Source organism: Triticum aestivum, chromosome 4A (genome assembly GCF_018294505.1).
Source record: "Triticum aestivum cultivar Chinese Spring chromosome 4A, IWGSC CS RefSeq v2.1, whole genome shotgun sequence".
NCBI lineage: Eukaryota > Viridiplantae > Streptophyta > Magnoliopsida > Poales > Poaceae > Triticum > Triticum aestivum.
Window position 1 is genome coordinate 587,791,899 of NC_057803.1, and position 15,720 is coordinate 587,807,618.

Genomic DNA, 15,720 nt, shown 5'->3' on the forward strand with positions numbered 1-15,720 from the left:
TCATTTGCTTGCCAAAACCTTTATCAAACACCTCCTGCCACTTATCAAAAATCACCATTTTGACCACTAAAACTATTCTACTTGAGCTCCACTTTTTACCACAGCTCCTCCTAGACCTCTTCTACCTCCAGTAGCAATGGTTGCAGCTCAGGTCAATAATTGAGGGGTGAAACCACCTCTTTTTACCTCTCTGAACAGCCCTTGCACCCCTCTTCCTCACCTCCCTCCTCACTCCAGTGGCCACCCAAGGCATCCAAGGCTTTCCCCACATTCTTTACTCCTCCCTAGAGCTACCAGACACACTTTGCCGTGCCCACTTTGCCAAAAAAATGGCATGCCGGCCATTTGCACGCTCTGGAGCGCGCTACAGTGCGCTCCCGCACTGTAGCCGCCCCCTGCCAACCGCCTCCGGCCACCTCGGGCCTCCCCAACGTGTCTCACGAGGCCGCCTCGGCGTCTGGGACATGGCAAGCTGCCGGCCCCCTCCTAAACCTCTCCCCTCTCTCCTCCATGGAGCTCGCCCGAGTGCGCCATAGGCCGCGTCCACGGTGCACCACGGCCCCTCTATTTAGAGGCCCTCCCGAGCTCTCCTACGGCTTCTTCCCGCTCTCCCTCTTCCCTAGCAATCTCCCAGACAAGACACCTCTACCCCTCGCACCCTCCTGCCCCCTTCATGGCTGCCATGGTCGCCGTCGGCCTCCACCCGGCTCCGGCGAACCACTTCGGTGACGAACATGCGAGCTAGGACGCTTCCCAATCAGAATGCCTGTAGGGTTAAGGCAGATGGCATGGGTCCAAGTTGTCAACGAAGATTTCCGCTGCGATGCTATACTCAAGACTTGACCATAATGGTCCTACTTGTGTAATACGGTATGTATGGATGTAAGACTCTTGTTATTCAGCTTCTATGTGTTCAGTGAGCATTGATCTCTGGGATCACTGTACACATGCATTCGGTGATCACGACTTATGAGTCGGGGTCCCCACAGAAATCAATATAAGTTACCACACTTGCACAAGGATCGTATTCAGAATGCTGGCAGGGAAATAATCAGTGTATATTGCGACAATCAGGTAGTTGTTGATACCAGGGCCATTATAGAAGAAATTGAAATTGCAATAGGAAAAGAAAAGGGAAGTAAAGAAGTAGTTGTAGAAGGGAAAAGAAGGAAAAGTAAAGGGAATGGAAGAAGTAGCAATAGAAGGGAAAAGAAAGAAACATGAAGAGAAGGGAAGTGAAGTGTATGTCTTGTGAATGTCATGTGTATTGGATTATTGTAATTATTTGAATCTATTGGATTTATTTGAATTTATTTCAATTATATGGATTTATTTGAATTATTTCAACTTATTTGAATTTATTTGTTGCTCGTCTACCCGTACTAGTATTAGTCCTACCAGTCACCTGTTGTGCAGAGGGTGACTGCACTTTTTGTTTAATATGGACATGTGTAGGGTGCTTGCTTGCATCAGGACATCAGAAGAGAACATACTCTCTTGTCTCTCTTGGGAGAGATTAACTTTAATTAAGCCATTTCTCTTGCGAAGCAAGTGCCCTGTTTTACTGACTGTCAAAAAGCCATAGTACCCCAAAATAACTTCTGCTTAGTGCTAGAGCAGATCTTCTCAGCTAAGATCCTAATTACTCCTACTAATGATGATATCTCCTTGGGGCCAAGTGGTTGGCAGTATTACTCCTACTAGTATTTTCATGATTCAGCGCCATGCAAATGTATTCCATCAAAAACAGAATCAAAGACATAATGTGGGAGTAGTAGTGGATATTTATTGCCCATGATGATTATTCACTTCACAAGGTTACCTAGTACTCCATCAAAAACAGAATCAAAGATGGCATGGCATGCTTGACGTGATGTAACTAATCTTTGTGCCATAATCTTTCCCATTTTAGAAATGCACTAATCTTTGCCATGGAGTACTATAGATATAGATTGAGTAACTAACGGTGTTACTAATCTTTGCCATGGAGTATTTCTAAAATGCATGAAGGTTATGTATAGTGAAGTGAAACTACAATTTTGTCATGGATTGGTGATGGTACTGAAATTTGTTGGTAAATCCTTCTGATTTGGCAGGATCCACTACTCACCAAGGCTTTTACTGCCCTTTAGGAAGCCAGCTGCTTTCCAGATCATCATTTAACAGGGGAGGAGGACACAGGATAGTGGTTGCCCAGTGCTTTATCATCAACACAGCTGGTGCCAGATCATCTACTTTCCATGGCAATCCGTGATGGGAAAACCATTTTAGTAAGTTAAAGAGAATAAATAAGTTACAGATTTCATGCACAAAGTGCTAGACAGTAGACATATGGAGTGAGTTTTTTGCTCGTAAATTTGCTCTTGCTTAAGCAAGTTTTTGACTGAAACACCTTCAGTAGTGTAACGCCCCGGACACACCTGTCGGTGGTCGTTACTCCTGGCGGGATTTAGACTGGCCCCACAGATCAATACTAGTCTTTTCTACGCACTTTGTCCTCACTCGTGCGCACCCGGGAGCAACTTCCCGGTCGGTCACCCATCTTGAAACTACTCCAAGCTGAGCATGCTTAACTTTGGAGTTCTGTCCGAATGGGCTCCCCAAAAAAGGAGGAATTCCTTATTGATATGAGTAGTCTATCATCCCTAATAAGCCAGGCTATCACATACACCCCCACTCAGAGGAACCAACGTCCTCGTCGAGCCACAGGAACGTTCCCTCTTGGCACATACGTCTGTGCATCCAGTCCGGTACATGTACCATGCCGTATGCCACGACGGGTCAAAAACGTCATGAACAACATGACCGCGCACCTGTCCGCAAACATCCGTGTAACCGCGAGGGTCGGCTCTGATATCAACTTGTAACGCCCCGGACACACCCGCCGGTGTCGTTACTCCTGGCAGGATTTAGATTGGCCCCATAGATTAATACTAGTCTTTTCTACGGACTTTTGTCCTCATTTGTGCGCACTCGGGAGCAACTTCCCGGTCGGTCACCCATGCTGAAACTACTCCAAGCTGAGCACACTTAACTTTGGAGTTATGTCTGAATGGGCTCCCGGAAAAGAAGGAATTCCTTATTGATATGAGTAGTCTATCATCCCTAATAAGCCAGGCTATCACAAGTAGACACCACAAATCATGGCCTCACCTTTGCTTGTTGGTGCATTTCGAGCATCCTGCGGCAGTCCAGCCTTGCGACAGGGGCAACCAATGATAGCCGATACCCTCGAAACAGCCTCACTGACAGCTATTTCCACTCTTTCCTTGCGGAAAACCATGACGATGTCTTCTTCCTCGTCTTGGTCGATTGGCATCATCCTGCCATTGATTCCTCGCAGACCAACGCCTTTTCGGGACCACCTCAGCATAATATTCTCAAGGATGCCAACACTTTAAAGTAACTTCTTGTACTTGTTTCTTTCTTGGTGAGCTCTGAACCGTGCCTATCAGAATAAACAGGTGGACTTGCTTATGGACTGAACAAAATCCTCAAAACATTAAGGATGCACTAGTACACATCACATAATTACTCCACGCGTAATACAATGTTCTGTTCTGACACAAAGATTAGTTACTAAATCTAGCATTTTAGAATTAGTGGCATTTTAGCATTTTAGAATTAGTGTATATTTAAAATGCTGTTGAGACAGTACTAATTTCGGAGTTCATAGTTCATGACTGAATTTAGAGACAGTAAAAATCTTACTAAAAACAAAATTGTTGAGAGATCGAATGCTTGCAAAATTGTTCAGTTAACTGTGCAAAATTGTTCAGTTAATTGTGCAAAATACTCCAAAATCTAAATAGCAGAACTAGTGCAAATATTCAGTAAATTTAGTAAATATGGAGTAGAGAAGGGAGGTTGACCCAGGCTGTAGGACTTGGGGTTGATCTGCAGCAGTGCAGAAAACTTGTAGCCGCCGCTGCTGCTGCCAAGTGAGCAGGCGCGACCCACTGGACATCCCAGCCGTGGTGTTGCAGGCGCGGGTCTTCCACCAGAGAAACAACGAAGAAGACCCAGCCGCCATCGTATTCCTCGTGGAGTTGTCGTCGCCGTCTTCCACACTCGCAAATCCACGACCTTTAGCTTGCCGTTGTCGTCGGGCTCGTCAGCATTTAGCTTGCTGCATCTCCTGTCGTCGTCGGGCTCGTCGGCCTCTATGTTGTTGTTGGTGGTCCGGATCCAGCGCCTCCGGGATCTCCGACGGCGGTTCCGACGCAGCCGGAGTAGAGCGCGGCGGTAGCTGGGGAAATCCAAGATTCTTTTGAGGAAGGAGGGTGCTTGGGCAGGCAGGCGAGCGGTAGCTGCGGCGGCGGAGCAGGAGGCAACTGCGGCAGGAGAGCGAGGGAGCAGGGGAGCTGCGGCGGCGGGGAGAAGGGCAGTTGCTGCTTCTATCGGAGGAGGACGACGAGGAGCGTGGGTTTGGTCAGGAGAAACCAGATGTATTTTTTGCAAAATTGCCCTCGCGACAAGAATTACAGGATGGAGGGAGTGTACTAGAGTAACAATTTTTGTACATTTCATTAACATATTTCAAAATCATGGGTTTTAAAATCATAATTAAATTATGTTTTAAATATATGTATTAATTTTTAAGCATTTTTGAAATTTAATCAGGTCTACAAAAGGAACAAAGTGCATTCTTTCGTTTTTAAGGTTCTTTTTTTTTTGAGAATCTCACAAAGCTTTATTACTGAATCATAATGTTCATAGGTACAAAAAAAAGATCGCCGGGTTGTCCTAGCCAAGTGTGTCGGCCAAACCCTAAAGATAACGCATGCTTTGCGAGATTATGGGCCTCCGTATTGGAGGTCCTATACTCATGAGTAAACGAACATGAAATAAAGGTAGTTGCTCTAGCCTACTGAACATGAAATAAAGGTTCTTTTGAAAGGCTTAATTCTTCATTCACAGCCTACTGCGGGCCTCTGGTCTCAAATTTAGCCCAGGGGATCGAAATTTATTCCGAGCGGTATAGAAACTTAGAGCCCACTAGCCCAGCAAACCCTATTATCCCGTATATAACCCCCCCAGCCGGCCCCCAGTCACTCCAGTCCCGCACCCCGCAGCCGCCGCGCGGGCGCGCACGCACTATCCAGCCCCTCACCCTCTCCTCTACACGCGGCAAACCCTAATCCAGCCCCGTCGCCCAAAGCCCCAAACCCTAACCCAGCTGCGGCGGGCGACGGTCGAATCTCCCAGCTTGCCGCGCATCCGGTCGATCTCCCACCTCTCGACACCTCGCGTGCGTCCACGGCGGCGCGAACAAGGCGTCGGCAGCGAAGCGAAGGCAAGGGCGCCCATCGAGCGACGGGCGGCGGAGCTCTCAGCCGTTCCCACATATCCGACCTGAACCACCCTTTTGGCTCTCCAGCTTTCCATCTCATCCGACTCAGTCCACAGCGTCAGGGTATGCTATTTTATCCTCATTCCTCATTATATCAAACGCTGTCCTCTGATGTATAATTTGTAACGTGATGGGCAAATGCCTACAAGCAATTCATTAGATTGATTTAGTATGTTTTAGTCCTGCTAATTTGATATTAGCCTCTCTATGTACTTGTATGTTGAGTTGCTGACAGAATGGATGGTTGTGTGCGTGCTTTACTTCTCTTAAGCAGAAACTATGATATGATTAGGTAATCTATTATGAGGCCATTCTATGCATAGTTCTAGAGCTATGGGTTCACAAATTAAAATAAGTTAATTGAAAGTAAATGGTACTACCTCTATAAAGAAATATAAGAGCGTTTAGATCACTAAAATAGTGATCTAAATGCTCTTATATTTTGTTACGCATGAAGTATTTATGTAAAAACCTAGCGTGCATTTGGTATTCTTTTTGCTCAGAAAATGTTCTTTGTTGGGTGAGCACTTGTATGTGCCTAAGTACTGAAGTTGGTTTTCTGTATGATTATGCAAGTTTCTGTACTTCATATTGACATGACAAACATAACTTGTTAATTTGATACACTTAGTCACAGTATTATCCTGGTTCATTTTATTTTTGTCCACAAATCTTGGCACGTAGTAGTACTAGATATAGGTGTTATACTGCACCATTATCAACAACCCTATCCTGGTAATTGCTCTGAAGCTGTGTTTTTCCCGATAGGCTGTGAAATGTTGAATTGCTGCTCTAATATGTGGTATACTTTTGCTGCAGTTTACAGCTTTTTTAGTTTGTTCAAATTCCGTCTTTTGAGTACATTTTGATACTGAAATTGGAAAATGTGTGTTGATTGTTTGATTTCAAATACGTGTTGACTGCTGATGTGTGTTGATTGTTTTATTTAAAATAAGTGTTGGCTTACTTGTTTTTCTGCTTATGTCGGATAATATAGTAATAAAATTTGATTTTCTGCTTTTAAGGAATGGATCAAGGCCAAACCTTCGACTTCTTGCATTGGATCACCGTCCGCCAGACCCAATTGACCGAATATTGTACTCTTTACTTTGGAGACGCTGCTATCATATGTAGCGACGTTGGTCGCAACTATCTGAAGAGTGCTTACCGGTTTGTCATTGATACTTTCAAAGGAGGACATTGCTGGCGTGGAATGTTCTCGGTGAGGAATTTCATGGTTGTTAATGGGTTATTCATGATGGACATACCTGCACCATTCACGACTATTGGTGATTTTCAAGACCTCATGACTGATGTTGGAGCCCTGAGCAATGCTTTGCTGAAGTACTACCGTCAAGGGAACATACCTGCACTTTATACTGACCATCTTCATTATATTACCACTATGATCCCATCAGGAATTGGATCTTCACTTGTCTTCCAATCTAGATTCATTTGTCTGATTTACTATCATTTCTCATTCTCATTGATGGATCCCTGGACTTTGCTGCTTGCATCACTTGCAACAGCACAGAGCCATCTTGGGGATGATGATGTACTTCAATTTAATAATCTCCTTAAACAAGCTTGGAATGATTTACGTATGGGTCAATTTAGACCTGTTGGTAAAAATTGGACTGTTCAAGCTGAAAAGAATCCAATCTTTTATGAGGTTATGATGTGGAACAGCAGGCAGGCAGGGGTACCTCCAAGGAATGGATATAGAGGTAATCCTCAGTCATTATACAATTTTGGAAGAAACAACAAGGTTCACGCGCCTGAAAAAACAAAGGTATACATACTACTATGTTTGTTGTAAAAAAGATTGTTATATTTGGGCTGGAGAGGAAAAGCTCTATTGTAAATTTTACATCTGGCTTCTGTCATTCCAGGGGCCTAGGGGAGCTCAGCTAGGGCAGATGGAACCAGTAGCACCCAATGGTGCAGGGCATTGGCGATGGACGATCATTTCTGTTGCAGGGCAAAGGGGATGGGGCTGGGTGTGGCAGCCTGCTCAGGGTCAGTGGTTCTGGCCGACTGTACCAGGTGATATGCAGTGGTGAATGAGCAAGTGGCCAACTTCCCCGGTGCTGCCTCCACTACCAGCCCAGGTAAGTGGAATGAGGTCTCTTGGTTTCATGGATACATAAAATTTGAGGCATATACATTGAACAGTGTCTTTACATGCAGGCTATACAAGACCAGAAAATGGATAATCCAGAGAATCTAGGACATATGCTAGGGAAGGAGTGCGGGATGTTCTTTGCCCATGCCTTGGCCCTTGTCCTCATATTCTTGCAGTGCAGAACACCGGAGTAGTAAGTTTTTGACTCATATTTGTTCAAATTTGGAAGAAAAATGCATAAATTGTAATTAAAATTTGTTCAAATTTGGAAGAAAAATGCATAAATTGTAATTAAAATTTCTTGTGAATACAGTATCGAGCAGCCTTACAAGAGATACAAAGAGGCAATGGATGGTTGACTGCAGAGTAAGTACCCTTGTATTTTCTGACAAGTGAAGCATGATGTTATGGTCTGATGCCATTTTTACACTTGTACATGTAAACGTAGATAGCATATGTATTTTATATCATGTATTTATATTCTTCTGTCATTCAATCTGCTAGAGCCAATTTTTAGTTGCGAAACAGGCCTGAGATAATGACCTACTTTATTTGAGTTTGAATAGGGAACATGAAGTTAGTTTAAAGTGTAGCTTCAGTTCTATGCTTCTCTCGGAGTTAGTTTTTTTAGCTGAAGCTTGCCATTCTGATGGAACTTTGCACGCACATATATTTAGAGTAAATTAATAGTAATTACAGGCTCAATGTATATACCATAACAAACTTACCTTAACACCTATGAACTACAATTCAGGGAAAATTTTGTATTGCTGAAACTCCAGGTGTAAAGACCTGTTTCATAGATATAAATGTCTAGATTTCAATTGTTTTTCAAAAGTGCAGTTTTGTGATGCTCTTTTTTGTTAAATCCAGGCCTGCATAGCATACTCAGAAACTCTTAAATCTGCAGCTATGCCGAATTGGCTCTTAATTTTGTAGCTCTGTAAGATCGTACATTAAACGTGTACAACCTCCGTCCCAAATTACTTGTCTTAGATAGATATATCCGTATCTAGACAAATCTAAGACAAGTAATTTGGGATGGAGATTGTAGTTCAGTAATGCTCTTTAATTTGGGGACGGGGACACATTTCAATGACATATATATGTAGCGATCCCAGTCAGGGCCTGCTAGAACCTGCTTCGTTAAGGAACGCTAGAACCTGTTTCGTTAAGGAACACTTGATCTTAATATTTGCCTTTTAGGCTCTGCTTTGGGATGTTCTCCTTTTTGGGAATGTGTAACCCGGGAGGATAAATGGATAACTGACTATCCTTTATGCACCATTTATTTGAATCTTTATAATATCTGTCATGAGAAGAACCATCCAACTTGTCTATGATTCCTGGAGGAGGATGTTGCATTTTCCTGGGGTGTATACTGTGCAATTTATTTTTGGAAGAAATAGTTTGGCTTGTTGTTAATAACACATCTGCTATACAGGTCATGCCTGTTTTCTCCCATTACCGAGGCACAGCTGAGATTAGTTTGGATGTTCCAATGCTGGCAAGATTTGAGTTGAAGGCTGCGGCAATGAACTTGTGGGCTGATTCGCAATGCGCTCCAGATTGATCAAATTCTTCAAAAGTTGCACTGATGAGCCCATGCATTGCTGAGTGGATCTTTTTGTAATTTTCTATTGCTTAGATCTACTTACTGAATCAGTGAATCTTATTGAATCGTGTTGCTCATGACTTGTAAAAAATCATCTAACTTCCTGTAGCACCTTACCGGATCTTTTATCAATTGTCGTGTACTGTTTTGTATTGCCTTCGTCTGGAAATATTTATTGGAGAAATGGATGTATCTAGATGTATTTCAGTTCTAGATACATCCATTTTTATCCATATCTTGGACAAGTATTTTGGGATGGAGGGAGTATTATGTTTGAGTTTTGGAATGGAAGTGTTTTCTTCAAGTAGGAAGTAGGAAACTGATACTCCCTCCTTCCATCTATATAGGGCCTAATGCGTTTTTTAAGACCGTCTTTGACTATTGGCAAGGTTAATAGTACATGACATGCATAATGTGAAAATTATATCATTGAAATCTCCTTTCACATACGAATATGACGGTATGCTTTGTGTAAGTTGCATGTCATATATTATTGTTCAAATATTTGGTCAAAGTTAGCCTCGAAAAACGCATTAGGCCCTATATAGATGGAAGGAGGGAGTAGCTCCTAATAAGGAATTCAATTGCAAAACAGCAGTTTAGACTGAGTTTGGTTGCTGCATTCGGTAAAGATCATTATGCTGTGTTTGGATGTTTGTATTTGGGCTTCGAAACGTGATTTGGTATTGGTAGGGGTTTAATTCAGATAATCCAATGTGCTTTGTGGAGCCTGGAAACCGAGTAAAATCCAGGTATACGTATCACGTACGCCACGTCAGCTGAGGGCCCGCAGTCAGACGACTTGGTCATCACCGGAAGAGGTGAGAAAGTTGTTTCCTACCCTAGCTGCCGTCGCCAGCCATGTGACTAGGGAGGCGATCTCTTTCCTCCTATCTCCACCAGTCGGGGCACTGGCCCCCTCTCCTTTTGGCCGCTGCTCTGGCGGCAATCTCTTTCCTCCTATCTTCACCAGTCGGGGCACTGGCCCCCTCTCCCTTTGGCCGCTGCTCTGGCGGCAAAAGGGAGGGGGGACATGTTTCTTCGCAGTTAGGTTTTGGATTTGTAGGTCGTGGTGTGTCGTTTGGATGATGGGAGCCGCGCCCGGATGAATAAGGGCCTGACGGCTTTCCACCGGCTTCGAGGAATTATAGAATCTGCAGAGCACCTAATTCTCCATCATTTTAGCCTTGTAGCTCCGCAAGCTGAGTCTGGAGCGGAGAGACTCCGAACACTTCCTAAATCTGCCTTAACTCCACTCCCACACCGGCGGTGCCTTTTATGGCGGCGTATCAGAGTTGTTGGCATCGTGTCTCTGCTGATATCTCAGATCGCCAGTGTTAGGGTTCATGGATGGTGTGTCTTCTACTCCGTCCCCGTTGCTGTGGCGTTGTCTTCGACGTCATGGTGGAGCAGAGAGGTTTTGTCGTTCAAGAGTACACGCAGACGGTTGTCTACGCAAGTGACAGCTGGAAGATGGAGTATCTTGTGCTGGGTCTGTGGTTGAAGGCTGACAATTTTGGTTTCCTCCTCCGACGTCGCCGTCATGCGGGGGTATCAGTTCTGAAGTTTGATGGCGTGTCTGGGGACATGTTGCCCCGATCTGTTTCTTTCAACGGCTATGATTTTGCTTCTAGCAAACTATTTTGGAGATCTGTAAAGCTGTTGATCAACGATGGAGCCGTGTCGAGTTTGGGTGAAGAGGTGATCTGTCCTTTTACTCTTTGGTGGCTGCTTCGGCGGTGTCGAAGGAGAGGGATAGACGCTTGTACTTTGCATATGATTTTTTTATCTTTTCAGTCATTGTTGGTGTTTACATGCCATGTAACTTGATCTTTGTTCTGTATAAATGAGACATGTATGATCATAAAAAAAAGATAACTTGTCATCCCTGGTCAAATCGCAGTCGCTATCCCCAATCATCACACTCGACGGACGGCGTCAACGTTGCAGATAGTTCGATCTCCGGCGAACCTCCCATCGCCGTTGGCATCCTAACCGTGCCTCCCCCTTCCGTCGCCGGCGGTGGCTCGCGCCGCGGCTTGCTGGGGCGAAGCTTTCCGCATGAGGCGTGACGGCGGGAAGAGCCCTGACAGCTCTCGGAGGCGGGCCACGTGCGGACCGCTTCCATGGATGACCAGATGGTCGTGCGGGCACGTCCTCCTGGCGACGGCTGTTAGAGACTGTAGCGACGCTGTGACGCCCACTGCTCTACTGACCGCCATGGAGGTAAAGTGCAGCTTCCTGCCGTCGGATGTTTAAGGTTGCAATGCTATTCTGAATTTGAACGGTTGTGTCTGTCGACCATTGCTATGCAGATATGGATTTGTTATGAAACGAAATTTCTTTGTGTACTGCAAGTAATTGGTGGAGTTCTGAGACCGCTTTTGCTGTGAGAGTGCTTGTGCTGTGTAGTATAACAGTGTCCTTTTGCTGAATCATGAAGTGCGAGTACTTGTGTTGTGTATGGCTCTCTCCATTGCACATATTCATTTGAGTATGATGAATGAAAATAAACAGTTTGAGACTACTTTTGCACAGTTTATGACATGGCTGAGCTGAGAGTTCTTGTGCATGAAAAGATATCAATACATGTGCAAGAATATTGCAATTGAGACTGAACTGAACTTGTGCATTTGTAATATCAGTGCAACATTACTTGTGCTCAAATGATCTGCATTTGACCAAATCTGCATGAACCACAACACATTTGAACTGAAGATAATAGAAGTTCATATATATGACTGAATTTGCCTGAACCACACCACACATGTAGGTCATGGATAGTACATAAACCATAGTTTAGGAAATAAAAGAGAGAGATCCAACAGCCTGATCATAAGCAGAACACAGCCATTATAAGCTCTGTAGGTGTACGTCTATATTGGTACGCAAGAAATAAAAAGAACATCTCTATTGTGTTCAAAGAAAAATCAAAGCATCGCTTTCTATGCAGATGTGGTACTAGCCACAGCAATTCAGCATCTGTCTGCCAGCGTTGGATAGACATAATTAGCAATCAAGCCCAACCAACTCCTGCTACCTGCTGAATGTCGCCTTTAATACTTACAGCTCGATATTTTTCTCAGGGAGGGGACAATATCTTTCGCTAATGGCTCATACAGTATTACTACGTGGACAGATTCAGCGCGCATTGGCCGTGTAGCACCCCTTCAACTAAACTACTATAGCTAGTTTGCCAAAAAAAAGAGTGTAAAAAAGGCTAGTTTGCCCCTCAAAAAAAGTTTTCCAAAAAAGAAAAAAACTACTAGCTACTCCCCCGTAATACATCCGTTTGAGTGTCAACTAATTCTCGACGGAGATGATGATAAGATGTGGGCAAATTCGAACGAATATTGGATACAACTTCTAGAAGTCGACTGCTTATCCGGCTGGGCAAGCTCACGTATGTACACATTATTTTGGTTCGACTACTTTAATTTCACTGGCTCCAAGGAAATCGTCGTGTAAGATCAATCACAATTCTTTATCTCAGTCATTTCAGAAAGAAAAACAGTCTCTACCTTGTTCATCAAGTGTTTTTTCTTAGAAGAACTCAGATTTACTATAAAAAGATATAAACACCTCAAACGTAATAAAAAATATCGAGATGCCTGGACCACTAAACGAGCATTGTCGTTGTCAGAATGAGCCGTTGACGCGTCGCTGTCGCCACTCCCCTATTGGAGCGAGTGTCGATGATTGCCAGAAAGTCTTTATGCACGTGCCTCTGAGGACCCGCCCTAGAGCCACAATCATTGCCATTGAACTCTTAAATCGATTTGAAGAAACTAACACCAAATCTCATCGTCGAGCGTCTGTGCATGAATCCACGGTTTAAGTTGTCTTGAGATTTGAACCGTGTCTATACCTTTACATTCTCTAAGCTCCCTAAGGTAGGGACTGTTTGGTTCCTCCTTGAGCAAGGCCTTCCAAATTGAACGGGAAATTGACTAACACTCTCATTCTTCCAACATATCTCAACTCCCTAATATGTGTGGTTGTCCGGTGGATTTGCTATCGCACATGTGAATTAAAGGTCATGATGTCAGTTCAACACCATCTCATGTGCTTTTTCTTAAGCTTCGGTGCGAGCCGGTCATTGGAGCCACTTGCCAGACTCCAACTAAGTTTGTTTGTGGCATTTTATTTGGTGATCATAATATGTTTTGTGATAATGATATGCGAACAAATGTTTGGTGTAACCAAATTGTTTTTTGAAGTGAATGCCATTTTTTATCCAATGTTTGTATATTTGTGAGTGTTTACCACATTTAAATTTTCTGCCACATTTTACCCCAAAGTTGTTATATTTTGTTAAGTTTAACCCAATTTAACAATATATTTCAATTCTGATTGACTGGGTATACTTGTAAGGCTGGCGTGGTTGGTGATCCTTATTCCAACTCAAAAGCGTAAACCAACTAGGTGTGTCCTTAGTACTCGTGAAAGCTAGCCTACAAATTGTGGCAAATCCGGCAATGGTTGCCAGGTAGCTCTTCCATCGCCTCGCTGCTCCTCATGGCGCCCTTTGTTCATCCCTGACTCACCGGGTCTGGCTTAGGGGCGGGGATGCAGGTATGGTTGTGCGGGTAGGGAAGACAATCCTATACGGATTGCCCTTCCTAGTGGGCATCCAAGTCATCAGCCACATCGGCATGACACGTGGGCCTAGCCAGTCAGAATCGAAGTAAATTGTTAAATGTGGTAAAGATTGACACGATGTAACGACTTAGATGAAAAGTGTGGCAGAATTTTTTAATAGGGCAATGTTGTCAATAATATAGAAATGGGGAGTAAATGGTGATACTGTTGGACAATTTTTGTCTATGTGGATAAAGGAGGCAATGTCCACCGCAATTCCACGACACTGTCGAGATGAAGCTAAGGGTGGACGATGATCGATGTATGAAATATGCATCATAATTGATTTTAATCTAATGATCACAATTTCTTTTCGCGGTGATGTAGAGGACGAGAAATTTTGTTAGTAAAATGTACTGAAATTCATTTGCTGAACACGTCGATTTTCTAAATACGTGCTTAACGATATAGTACATAAAAAATTATGAGATATACTACTACTATATGTATGGTTGGTTCGTACAACAACTTGTTATTATTGCGTGGTCACGGAAATAAAATTGCGTAATATTGTCTGGTCCATCGTTATCAGACAGAGAGAGGAACAGTGGAAAATTTTCATAACTCTGGGTGGTTGCAAACGGTGGTGATAACATGCTGTGGTACCAAGATTTGAATACGCCCACATGACCGATCACGCTCGCGATCCATCGCAAGAGATCGCCGGTGCCCAGACACGCCACGCATCTATAAAACCGACCGAAATTCCCACGGAAAAGGCAGACCAACCAGACTCCCAAACCCCGAACAACGACGATGGCCATGTCTCCCCTCACCCTCCTCCTCGTCCTCGCCGTCGCCGCGACGGCCGCGACGCCATCACACGCGGCCTGCGCCGACGGGAGCGGCGCCACGATGCTGCACGGCGTGGCGAACGACGTGCTCCTGGAGTACGGCCTCCCCAAGGGCCTCCTCCCGGACTCGGTCAACTCCTACACCTTCGACAACGCCACCGGCGACTACCAGATCGAGCTCGCCAGCAGCTGCTACGTCTGGTTCGGCGACCACTACGTCTACTTCGACAAGAAGCTCAGCGGCACCATCTCCCACGGCGCCATCACCAACCTCTCCGGCGTCATGGCCAAGAAGCTCTTCATCTGGGTCTCCATCACCAGCATGACCGCGCACCTGGAGCGGGGGGTGATCGAGTTCCGCGCCGGCTTCATCACGGAGGACGTGCCGGCGTCGCTGTTCGAGAAGATCCCCGTCTGTGTCGACGGCGTCGGAGAACAGCTCCGGGGTGAGGCTGGGGTGGTCCGGGAGCTTGGCCTGCTCCCCGTCGCCGAGGTGTGAGTGACTTCCAAGTCCAGAGTTCGAACATGAGTTGCTTCCACGCCTTTTGCTGAAGTTTAGTACGTATGGTTGGAAAAAACTATTTGCACCTTTCTTGGTAGAAAAGGAGAGATGAGACTATGGGAGATACAGTCGGGGTGCGATCTGCGATGTAATGGGGGGAATTGCATATTTCAAGTTCAATAAAATAATCTTTTATAAGAATATATAGGAGTATGAGCAGAAAAACAAACGGTGGTGAATCAAGTGCCGGTACATACAGAAACAATTGATGAGATATCTTTGTGATCATTGAATGTAAAGCAGTGCTCCTACTCGCTTATTCATTGGATTGGAGATAGTACCATACTACCATCTACTCGTCTGGAATTAGTTCACGCTCAAAAGATATACTCCCTTCGTCCCAAAATTAAGTGTCTCAAGTTTGTATTAGTTTTAATACAAAGTTATACTAAATTTAAGACACTTGTTTTAGAACAGAGGGAGCATATAGACAATGTTGTTTACGGGTTGTCCCATGTGAGGATATAACTTGTATTGATCTCAGATCTGTAGCTAATTCACCATGAATGTATGCACAAGCTCAAGCACGCCACACACTAGCCATGGCCGAAGCCACCAACTCCTTTCCCAATCCTCACGCAATGCACACACACCCGCATATATCAGCGTACACCCTTAACGGGCCCAGTC

General features: G+C 44.5%; 2 protein-coding genes across 2 annotated transcripts; both read left to right on the forward strand.

Annotated features, from left to right (window-relative positions):
* The first annotated feature begins 5,042 nt into the window (after window positions 1-5,042).
* On the forward strand, window positions 5,043-9,245 carry LOC123087221 (uncharacterized). Its single transcript, XM_044509173.1, has 6 exons — window positions 5,043-5,416; window positions 6,379-7,145; window positions 7,246-7,464; window positions 7,544-7,671; window positions 7,792-7,844; window positions 8,923-9,245. The coding sequence occupies exons 2-3, from the start codon at window positions 6,381-6,383 to the stop codon at window positions 7,414-7,416; spliced, it is 936 nt and encodes a 311-aa protein (XP_044365108.1). The 5' UTR covers window positions 5,043-5,416; window positions 6,379-6,380; the 3' UTR covers window positions 7,417-7,464; window positions 7,544-7,671; window positions 7,792-7,844; window positions 8,923-9,245.
* Window positions 9,246-14,442: 5,197 nt separating this feature from the next.
* On the forward strand, window positions 14,443-15,233 carry LOC123087222 (uncharacterized). Its single transcript, XM_044509174.1, has one exon. It carries the CDS (start codon window positions 14,491-14,493, stop codon window positions 15,025-15,027), a length of 537 nt encoding a protein of 178 aa, XP_044365109.1. The 5' UTR covers window positions 14,443-14,490; the 3' UTR covers window positions 15,028-15,233.
* The last annotated feature ends 487 nt before the right edge of the window (window positions 15,234-15,720 follow it).

What these genes read in the sequence shown, in the direction of transcription:
- LOC123087221 (XM_044509173.1), top strand. Translation starts at nt 6,381, where the DNA reads ATGGATCAAGGCCAAACCTTCGACTTCTTGCATTGGATCACCGTCCGC. An exon ending in ACGCGCCTGAAAAAACAAAG is followed by an intron (nt 7,146 to 7,245) that starts GTATACATACTA and finishes CTGTCATTCCAG; the next exon opens with GGGCCTAGGGGAGCTCAGCT.
- LOC123087222 (XM_044509174.1), top strand. Translation starts at nt 14,491, where the DNA reads ATGGCCATGTCTCCCCTCACCCTCCTCCTCGTCCTCGCCGTCGCCGCG.